This window comes from Mya arenaria, chromosome 12, assembly GCF_026914265.1.
Source record: "Mya arenaria isolate MELC-2E11 chromosome 12, ASM2691426v1".
In the NCBI taxonomy this organism is placed as follows: Eukaryota; Metazoa; Mollusca; class Bivalvia; order Myida; family Myidae; genus Mya; species Mya arenaria.
In genome coordinates, this window is record NC_069133.1 from 54,432,569 (window position 1) to 54,444,736 (window position 12,168).

At 34.3% G+C, this 12,168-nt stretch overlaps 1 protein-coding gene across 1 annotated transcript in view; it reads right to left on the reverse strand.

Moving 5' to 3' along the window:
• Positions 1-2,463: 2,463 nt before the first annotated feature.
• The window catches only part of LOC128211384 (uncharacterized), a 30,055-nt gene continuing 20,350 nt past the window's right edge, over positions 2,464-12,168 (reverse strand). Inside the window, exons 21-27 of the mRNA XM_052916116.1 lie at positions 11,635-11,823; positions 10,593-10,671; positions 10,206-10,342; positions 7,859-7,986; positions 7,008-7,057; positions 6,046-6,167; positions 2,464-4,078 (exon numbers count right to left, since the gene is read on the reverse strand). Coding sequence (XP_052772076.1) covers positions 4,029-4,078; positions 6,046-6,167; positions 7,008-7,057; positions 7,859-7,986; positions 10,206-10,342; positions 10,593-10,671; positions 11,635-11,823 — 755 coding nt within the window. The 3' untranslated portion in view covers positions 2,464-4,028. The remainder of the gene's footprint in view (positions 4,079-6,045; positions 6,168-7,007; positions 7,058-7,858; positions 7,987-10,205; positions 10,343-10,592; positions 10,672-11,634; positions 11,824-12,168) is intronic.

The following is a 12,168-nucleotide window of genomic DNA, read 5'->3' on the forward strand; positions in this document are numbered from 1 at the left end:
CAGCCAGGTCATAGTCTTAGCACATGACCATGGGTGAGTTTTTTTATATGAATCTCTTGCCACATGGTGTGCTAATAATGGCAGCTGGGCCAAGGTCAACCACATGATCAAGGGTTGAGATTTTCATAAATCACTGGCCACAAAGTCTTCTAATAAAGGTAGCTGGAACAAGGTCACAACACATGATCAAGCGTCGAGGATTTGATGGATCTCTTGCCACATGGTGTGCTAACAAAGGTAGCTGGGCCAAGGTCAACCACATGATCAAGGGTTGAGATTTTCATAAATCACTGGCCACATAGTCTTCTAATAAAGGTAGCTAGAACAAGGTCACAACACATGATCAAGCGTTGAGGATTTTCATGAATCTCTGGCCACATGGTGTGCTAACAAAGGTAGCTGGAACAAGGTCACAACACATGATCAAGCGTCAGTAGCAAGTCAAGAACATTAAGAGGAAGTAAAGAAAGCATTGCAACAGCTTTGTGTTTTATGATTGCCATAGCTGGCACAGCCCAAAGAATCATTTGATGGTAAATATATCTGAACCCTTACCTGACTAATGTAGACCCAGTGTTGGATTCATGTTTGCTCAAGGTCAAGGTCACAATACTAAGTCAGGTATAATGAGAGTATATTTCATGTCTGCTTAATGTGTACTTTCTTGACCAAGCTGCCTTTGTTAGCAGTTGGTAGTATATAAATGAAACTTGGGTCACAATCTGCTAAAACCCACATGCAGAACCACATATTGGATTCCGTCGGCTCAAGGTCGCAATACTTGGTGTAGTGTTTTAGCTATGCTTTGGAATCTACTCTACTGGATATATCTACTACACCCATGAAACGGGCAAACATGCTCATAAAGGTCACCTGCAAATGTGGCAGCCCTACTCAATATCAAGGTCACAATACAGGATCAAGACATTGGGTCTTGATATTTTGTCCTGCAGTCCATATCTCATACACCTATGGAAGGATATCCATGACAATTAGGTCACATGCTACTCATTTAGTATACCTTGTTGTGCATTGATACTGGGAGTAGGGTTTGAGCTTTGATTTCCTGACCACTTTGGACATAACTCTTATGTAACTGTAACAAATGTTGATGAATTCTACTGTTACGTTATGCAATCGCAAAACACATGGTAACACCAGGCTGGCTCAATTATTATCTCATACCAAACCAAACTAGAATCATATGTGCTACTGACCAACACAATAAGGAAAACCCATTTTTGAACTGCCCCAGTTCAAGGTCAAAGTCCAGTGTTTTAGTTTTCAATTAGTAGAACTTTCCATCATATTCTACAATTCTTGAACGATAAAATGTTGATCACATGACATGGCTTGTTTTGAGTGTAAACACCCTACTTATTCTGCGTCAAATTAAAAAAAAGAATTAAAAAAATCCATTTTGGCATATAGAAACCGATCATCTGTCCATCCTTCTGCCCATCTGTCCCTGGGGTTTCCAATAAATAACTGAATACAGGTAATGCTTAGACCCAGGGACCTCAAACTTGTTAGGCAGGTTGGTTGATTTTAAATTCAATGGATAAAAGGTCAGGGTCGGGGTGTCTTTCAGCTTAAAGACTGTTTCCAATCAATAACTAAAAAGAGTTCTTCCCAGGGACCTCAAACTTGGAAGGCATGCTAGTTTTGTCCAGTAGTTGAATCCTTTTTATTTGAGGTCAGTGGGACAAAAGTCAAGTCATGTTGATTTTGCGCTGAAAAAGTTTCCGATCAATAAGTGAAAAATACTATAGCCTAGAGATCACAAACTTGGTAAGCAGGTAGGTGATGACCACTAGATGAACTCTATTGATTTTGAGGTCAGTAGGTCAAAGGTCAAGCTTATGGTGACCTTGAGCTGAAAATAATTTCCAATCAATAACTAAAGAAAGATTTGGCAAAGGGACCTCATACTCAATTGGCAAGTTGGGTCATGACCAGCAGATTAACAGTAATAATTTTAAGGTCAGTGGGTTAAAAGGTCAAGGTTGTGGTGATCTTGAGCTGAAAATAATTTTCCAATCAAAAACTGAAAACAGTATGGCCCAGGGACCTCAAACTTGGTAGCCAGTGGGTCCTTGTACAAACTTTTCTTTTTTAAAATATTAGTAATAACTATTTTTAAATTTTATGTGCAGGTAGGGAAGGTCATTTTCAAGATATGTTTGTTTCTGAAGGCTTTCCATCCATATAGGCCTTAATACTAATGGCCATCTATCCGATGAAGCCTTTTAGGGGCATTTGTCATGTTCTTGTGACAGCTCTTGTTCTGTATTAAATGGCAACCCATGTAAGATCCTATAAATAATTGTTAACTTGGGTCGTATGCTACTTAACAGAGTGACAGGCAAACTTCTGACTTAACGAGGATCTTCTGCAAGACTCAGTCAATATTATTAATTACTTTTTTCATTAAGCCACAAATGATCTGAAGAAAAACACCTGTCAAATATAGTGATTTTATTTAGGCATTACACAGCACATGTTCATTTATAATTATAAACTCTACTTTTCTATGTTTTACTTTATCACCCAAAGGAAGGAAAATTCATGATGAAAACTAAATAAGAAATTCCGTTGTTAACAAAGAATAAGAAAAATACTTATATTAATGTAAAAGCAAATAATATTTGATATGTGTAAAGAATCTCTTTGATATGTTTTATACTTTAACACTAAACGGCACTTGGAAATAAGAATAAGAAAAATACAAATACTCAAAACAAAATGTATATCAATGATAACTTACAATTTTCATAATAATCATTCATACATAAAAAAGAGAAAGAAAATAAATCAATAATAAATTCATGTAAAGATATATGTAGGAATAATTGGAATGTTACAACAGTCCGGCTGTAAGAGTAAGAAAAAATCCTCTGGCTAAATACATTATGCACTATAATACAGTGAGAAAATACATGTAAAAAATGACTACAAGAGAACAGTACCTGAGAGTATTATAATTTAATAATAGGTACTGAGAGTATTAAAATTCAAAACTAGTACACCCCAATTTCTCGAAAATTCTTTAGCGTAACTTACATAAGTATCTTATTGCATGAAACAAAATTACTAACATAAATATGATTTCATGAAACAACAAGTAGTTTATCTTGTTTATCTCAAGTATTATTTACTTTAAAAACCACAAAACTCTTTCAAAAGAGAATATAACATAATTTATACCCAATCAAAAATAGCGTGCTGAGTCTGATCCTGTTATAAGGGACTAAGATGTTTTGAGAAACTGGGGTCTGCAGTACCTGACAAGCTGAAGTGGTCTGTTTTATTAAAAAAATACAAATTCTAATTTGAGCGAATAAAATGCTTATAGAGTTCCAATAGCTAAATAAAGATTTTGAAAATCACATATAATACCATATATGCGACTTTAGAAAGAAAAATAGTATGATATCAACCATAAAATGGTTGTAAAGTTATTTACATTTATTGTATGTCATACAGCTATCATTTCAAAATTGTCCTGGTATACTAAAAGAGAAATAAGATTATTATATGAGTATTACTTTATGGTTGACTTTATGCTTTCAGATATATATGGTATTATGCAAAATAAGTGGATTTCATACATGGATAGTGTTGCAATCCATGTGGTTATCATGGTTGTTACGCAATTTTCTACAAAACTACAAATATCATAATTATGATTTTTTTTTTTGCATTAAGGGTCATTTGTTGCTAAAGAAGAGGTTTTCAATGAGCACAAATTATTAATTCATCAAGAGTTGACCACATCACAATATAATGATAACAGAGGTCATAAGTTATTTGTCACTGAGATTCAAGAGTGATCAGACTTATAACACACATACATAATAAACGACCGGATTAAATTGAGCTATGATTATTATAAAGTGAGTAAACAAAAAATGATCTTGTCCAAAGTCACAAAAAGCTTGTATTTGGCAACAATTTATTTAATTGTCTTTTGAAACGAGTTTTTAATTCATTTGATGATCACATGATAGTGACGTGGTTGATGTCCTTTAAGCAGGAGGTGGTTGTGGAGGACTATCCGGATTATCAGAAAATCGTGCTGAAAAAGTAGAAAACATAACATAAATATAATTTTATAAACAGTTCACTAATCAAATAAAGACCTTCAATACAGAAAAAACATACATGCACAATCATTTATTGAAATAGTTTGAACAGTTTTCTATACATTTTTTTCAAAGACATTACACTTGGGAATTAGTCGTTAAAACTAAATGGCTTGATAAATTTCATCTTTTATAGCATTTCTGAAATATCTTTTCTGAAAATTTTAAATCAGTCCATTGACCTATGCACTTAACCAATTCCAAAAAAAGAGAGAGAAAAACATCATGTCAAAATCAAATATAGCATCTGTTAAAGAGGTAAGACTATTCAACAAAGACATTTCAAATACAGACTCTCTTAAAGAGGCAAAGACTTACCAAACATAGCTTTTCTTATAGAGGTGAGACTATTCAACAAAGACTTACCAAATATAGCCTCTCTAATAGAGGTGAGACTATTCAACAAAGACTTACCAAATATAGCCTCTCTTATAGAGGTGAGACTATTCAACAAAGACTTACCAAATATAGCCTCTCTTATAGAGGTGAGACTATTCAACAAAGACTTACCAAATAGCCTCTCTTATAGAGGTGAGACTATTCAACAAAGACTTACCAAATATAGCCTCTCTTATAGAGGTGAGACTATTCAACAAAGACTTACCAAATATAGCCTCTCTTATAGAGGTGAGACTATTCAACAAAGACTTACCAAGTATAGCTTTTCTTATAGAGGTGAGACTATTCAACAAAGACTTACCAAATATAGCCTCTCTAATAGAGGTGAGACTATTCAACAAAGACTTACCAAATGTAGCTTTTCTTATAGAGGTGAGACTATTCAACAAAGACTTACCAAATATAGCCTCTCTAATAGAGGTGAGACTATTCAACAAAGACTTACCAAATATAGCCTCTCTAATAGAGGTGAGACTATTCAACAAAGACTTACCAAATGTAGCTTTTCTTATAGAGGTGAGACTATTCAACAAAGACTTACCAAATATAGCCTCTCTAATAGAGGTGAGACTATTCAACAAAGACTTACCAAATATAGCCTCTCTAATAGAGGTGAGACTATTCAACAAAGACTTACCAAATGTAGCTTTTCTTATAGAGGTGAGACTATTCAACAAAGACTTACCAAATATAGCCTCTCTAATAGAGGTGAGACTATTCAACAAAGACTTACCAAATGTAGCCTCTCTAATAGAGGTGGGACTATTCAACAAAGACTTACCAAATGTAGCCTCTCTAATAGAGGTGAGACTATTCAACAAAGACTTACCAAATGTAGCTTTTCTTATAGAGGTGAGACTATTCAACAAAGACTTACCAAATGTAGCTTTTCTTATAGAGGTGAGACTATTCAACAAAGACTTACCAAATGTAGCTTTTCTTATAGAGGTGAGACTATTCAACAAAGACTTACCAAATATAGCCTCTCTAATAGAGGTGAGACTATTCAACAAAGACTTACCAAATATAGCCTCTCTAATAGAGGTGAGACTATTCAACAAAGACTTACCAAATGTAGCTTTTCTTATAGAGGTGAGACTATTCAACAAAGACTTACCAAATATAGCCTCTCTAATAGAGGTGAGACTATTCAACAAAGACTTACCAAATGTAGCCTCTCTAATAGAGGTGGGACTATTCAACAAAGACTTACCAAATGTAGCCTCTCTTATAGAGGTGAGACTATTCAACAAAGACTTACCAAATATAGCCTCTCTTATAGAGGTGAGACTATTCAACAAAAACTTACCAAATGTAGCCTCTCTAATAGAGGTGAGACTATTCAACAAAGACTTACCAAATATAGCCTCTCTAATAGAGGTGAGACTATTCAACAAAGACTTACCAAATATAGCCTCTCTAATAGAGGTGAGACTATTCAACAAAGACTTACCAAATATAGCCTCTCTAATAGAGGTGAGACTATTCAACAAAGACTTACCAAATGTAGCCTCTCTTATAGAGGTGAGGCTATTCAAGTTTTGAGATATCATCTCAGGAGTAACATCACTCGTCTTTTGTACCAATATCATGGCCGAGAATCGCACACCAGGAGCAGCATCACTAAAAAAGAGCAGTTTTTGCCATTGTAAGTTGTATTTACTGGCAAATCTATGCCACTATTATTCTTTTGGAATTCAACTGGCAAACAAGTTTGCTGTTATCAAGGACATGAAAACTCGCTATTGACATCCAGCCTTGGTCAAAATATAGTGATATTTGATCGTAATATTGATCAAATCTAGCAGTTTCTGTTCATGCCCCATTCATAAATAACATGTATGTGTGTCTTTAACAAAGATTGTCACAGACTTACCAAAACATTCACATATTACATTTACTAGTAGGATCACTAAGACAATCTATCCTAATATAAGCACACCACAATCAAATAACAATGCTTACCAAGTCTTCTTAGTTGGTCAAGTGGCATAACTCAACAAAGTTGTGATATTAATACATTTATATTTATTGTCACCGGTAGCATGTGCACTAATTATCATGTGAATTTTTTAGTTATGGCATGTTACATTGGATGCTTTTGCAAAACATTATAGTGAGCAAAGTAGAGTAGCCATTTTCTGATCACGTCATCACAATCGATCAAATTTCAATTTAATCAAATTTTATTAATAAGTTTATACTATACATAAGGCCCGCTGAAGAACAGATACCCTTACTTCTCTTACTCGATTTTTCAATCAAAAGGGGGAACATCTAAACAATATTGGTAAAGCCAGACTTATGGGCCTCAGTGTATATGTGCATTCTGTCTTTGGCAACATGTGTAGTAAATCATTTGGGGAGTTTTTGCACAGCAATGCCAACAACACCAGGCTGTCACAATACTTAACATTTTCAGGCAAGCCAAAGAATGTCCAAACCATAACCAAGACAACATACCTGGCCTCTTGTATTAACAAGAAGGTTCCTTGTGGAAGAGTTCCCATAACCTGAAAATATGAAACAGGCATATTCACATACCAGTTTTTGTAATGTCAGAGGACTGCCACCAGATATAACAATGACAATTGACATAATGCCGATTTAAATATTTTGTTTTATAACTTTTAACAAATGAAGAGATAACAGGTTATATGACAACCTTTGACAGTCAAATGCATGTGGCCATGGATTCAAAACAATAACATTCAAACAAACTAGGTAATTATTGCGGACGAGGTTGCCTGGTTGTTATCTGATAGAGCATTACATATGTTATAATACAATATAATGTTATCTTGGGCAATATGAACCGTAACAAACAGAAACAAGTCTTGTAGTATCAGTTATTGTAAATGGTGTATTTCCACATGTATATGAACCATAACAAACAGAAACAAGTATTGTAGTGCCAGTAATGACATTATGCCAAATGTGGTTCAGATAAAAAGATAATATAACGAGCTTCAAAGAAAGAATGGCCTGCAAAACATGTCTGCCATTTAATGTTCAGTAACAGTTACTTTTATTTAATCATTTGCAGCTTATTATTTTCAAGGGTGACCATATATGATGTATACTTCTCTATTAATGATTGTTGAAATTTACATATAGTGCAAATGGTTTAAAATTTGCAAGGCTTATTTATTTGTCAACATATGGTGTCACAAATTTAAAACCCATAATATTGGCAAATGGCAAAACTTTGCAAAATGAACCAATTAAGCAAAATTGAAGCATTCTGAAGTAGCTGATAAAAACAATCTATGATGGTAAGTGCCATCTTATTGGTTGTTCAGTTATGTACTCACAGTTGCCTCAGTCACATTCCTGTAATGTTTGTACACAATTGATACGGGGTTGAGGAGTTCCACGGACCACGGGAAGCCTTCATCTTCAAACACCAGAGCCCCACCATACATGTTGTAATACATCGTGTCTGAAACAAACATTGGCATCAGGTTTCGGCATCTTTTCTAAGGTAATATTACACTTGGCAAGTCTATCATTCACTTGCAGTGTGGATTCCTATTGCCATACAATGAGCCAAATGTTCAAAACAGTTGTAAATTGTATTGTTGTTTACTTTTAAATCTTTTTTAACTCTGGAAGTTAAATTGCTACACTTGTTAACTTCATTATTCCGAACAAGATTTTTGACAATTTTTCCATCTTTACTTGTTTGTATTTACATATGAGTACATCATCAAATAGTTTTTCATTAAATGATAACAACAATGTTGATGATCATGTGGGTAACTTTAACACAGTTCTGAACAATCAGCCCATTATCACACTAATATGGCTGCATTCACACATGTTACTGACTATATATGCAATTCAATGGCTTTAACCTTTGTTTGTAAATACAGACAGCCATTAAATTAGTTTCCTAAATGTGCAGCAAAAGACCTGTAGGGTAAGACAGAACGACATTGTAAATTATAAAAGTTTATAACCCTGGTTCAACATTTTTGGCGCTCTTTAACAATGTTTGATGGAAATTTCAGAGATGTTTTGCAGATCAGAAAAGGTTATACCATCTGGTTTACGCACACAACACAATCGTTCATACACTTGATATCTGCTGATGTAAATCCCTTATTGTATAAGGAATTAATTTTAAATAATCTATGCGCAAGTGGTTCCTTCCCAACAGACTTACCAGGTATGTGTGATATTAAGCCCAAATATGTACAGCTAAAATAGTACAACATAGCCTAAAACACTTACCACATGAATCAAACTATTGTACAGCTAAAATAGTACAACATAGCCTAAAACACTTACCACATGAATCAAACTATTGTACAGCTAAAATAGTACAACATAGCCTAAAACACTTACCACATGAATCAAACTATTGTACAGCTAAAATAGTACAACATAGCCTAAAACACTTACCACATGAATCAAACTGTTGTACAGCTAAAATAGTACAACATAGCCTAAAACACTTACCACAAGAATCAAACTGTTGTACAGCTAAAATAGTACAACATAACCTAAAACACTTACCACAAGAATCAAACTGTTGTACAGCTAAAATAGTACAACATAGCCTAAAACACTTACCACAAGAATCAAACTATTGTACAGCTAAAATAGTACAACATAGCCTAAAACACTTACCACAAGAATCAAACTGTTGTACAGCTAAAATAGTACAACATAGCCTAAAACACTTACCACAAGAATCAAACTATTGTACAGCTAAAATAGTACAACATAGCCTAAAACACTTACCGCATAAATCAAACTATTGTACAGCTAAAATAGTACAACATAGCCTAAAACACTTACCACAAGAATCAAACTATTGTACAGCTAAAATAGTACAACATAGCCTAAAACACTTACCACAAGAATCAAACTATTGTACAGCTAAAATAGTACAACATAGCCTAAAACACTTACCGCATAAATCAAACTATTGTACAGCTAAAATAGTACAACATAACCTAAAACACTTACCGCATAAATCAAACTGTTGTACAGCTAAAATAGTACAACATAACCTAAAACACTTACCGCATAAATCAAACTATTGTACAGCTAAAATAGTACAACATAGCCTAAAACACTTACCACATGAATCAAACTATTGTACAGCTAAAATAGTACAACATAACCTAAAACACTTACCGCATAAATCAAACTATTGTACAGCTAAAATAGTACAACATAGCCTAAAACACTTACCACATGAATCAAACTATTGTACAGCTAAAATAGAACAACATAGCCTAAAACACTTACCACATAAATCAAACAGTTGTACAGCTAAAATAGTACAACATAACCTAAAACACTTACCACATAAATCAAACAGTTGTACAGCTAAAATAGTACAACATAACCTAAAACACTTACCACATGAATCAAACAGTTGTACAACTAAAATAGTACAACATAGCCTAAAACACTTACCGCATAAATCAAACTATTGTACAGCTAAAATAGTACAACATAACCTAAAACACTTACCACATAAATCAAACTATTGTACAGCTAAAATAGTACAACATAACCTAAAACACTTACCGCATAAATCAAACAGTTGTACAGCTAAAATAGTACAACATAACCTAAAACACTTACCACATGAATCAAACTGTTGTACAACTAAAATAGTATGACATAACCTTTAACACTTACCACAAGAATCAAACTCTTGTACACGTGCTTCAGGGACTCCATCCGCAGTGAAGGAATCCAGAGCACACCGTTTAATAAACATCAGGTCTAGGAACCCGATAGCCTTGTAAAGCCTCACACCTTCAGCCAAGAATAACCTGAAAACCATGATCCTTACTTAAATAAAATATTTCCATACTTGAAAAAGCTCAAAACTCCTCAATAAGCAAAGTTAACAATGTGGTTATAAGCCGTTACTCAGTCATTACATAACGGCATCCTTTAAGTGGCTTCGACATCATTTTGTACTTAACACAAGACCATTCTCTCAAATGATGATGTGTAATACATTCTTAAATTCAAGCTGTTATCTTTCTACATGGTATTGCATTGTAAACCTTGACATACCTGCATCTTTCCTGTGGCTCCTGTTCAAAGTTTGGAATATAGCTTCCCGGGTACTGGTCCAGCATGCTACATGATTTCTCTAGAAAATAAAAAAATAAATCATAAAAATAAGCATAGATTCCGCCTTTGTTAAGATAGATGCCATTTTCTTGCATACCGGACGTGTGTTTCCGGTCATGTGACCAGTGCTGGAAAAACCCATATTACATACCCCATGTAAGATGTGTCACGTGCAACAACGCGCCACTTCTTATATCTTTTATTGTATGGTTAATGAAAAATATATTATTCCATTTCAATAAAGTGCAATCAAATATATATGTTTGCAAGACTTTTAATTAAAATTGAAAATAAATAATCGTAAAAACCCCGCTATTTTTAGTTATTTAAAATTACTGCACTCTATGACGTCAGTAAACAATGTCGCACGCGCTTTTTGGTGTAATTGTACAATAGTTCGTTTTCTACGTCATTTTTTCCACAAATTGATAAATTAAGATATGCAAGAAAAGATATCAATCATGTGTTTCCGGTACGTATAGAAAATCCGACCCTCGGGCACGCTGCATGGCCGGTAACTCGGCATGCCTCGTTACCGGCTTACGCACGTGCCCTCGGGTCGGATTTTTCTATCCGTACCGGAAACACATGATAGATACTTATAGTCTTCAAATACGGGAATAACTGCATTGATAGAAACCATGCCATCTTAGATATTTTGGGATTTATTTGGTTTGGAATAAGGCAACCAAAATGTTTCTCTTATTGAAATCTATTTCAATGGCTGTATCAAAAAAAAAAAAAACCTTATTGAAAAAAATGGCCAACTTGGTAATAGTTAACAGCTTGACAACTTTTAACTTGTGGTTATATCAAACAAATGTTTATGCTGAACAACACCATCTTAAAACTCATAGAGATTTAAAAGTCAGATGATAACCATAGACAAACAATTACATGGGGATTTCGATTGAAAAAACCCCAACTATTATCTTAAACAGACCAGACAAGCCAAAAAATTGTTTTCGAAGACAAAACCTACCTTGGCATAATCCTCCCATCATCCTTCCATTGTTGTCATAGTGTTCATCGTCACAGCGACACACCATGCCGGTGTGGTTGGCGGCAGTGTCATTGCCATGATCAGCTCGTGTATCCCTTCTTTCGTCACCCATGCATACAGCACCAGTTCCACACTCGTTACTCATCTCGCAACCCATCCCTATTTCAACTGTCATTTTATGGATGATTAATTAATTTAGTCCTTTAAAACTGCATGTGAATTTGCCAAAATCCATAAACTCATATATAACTGGCCTAAAATGTTCCAAAGCTTCTTGACCCAAATGACCTAAGACACTTTTTTAACCTTTTTTTTGACATGACAAGTGTGCTTTGTATCAACATATCTTCTAGTGGTTGGCATTTTAAGCAATGTTAAACACCAAAAGCTTTCATTAACTTTGCGATAAAAATGGTATGATTACATTTCAATAGGAAATAATATTGAACTAAATACAACCATCTATTTTCATTATGGCACTTGGGATGGCAGCCACAAGTTTGTTCAAATGGC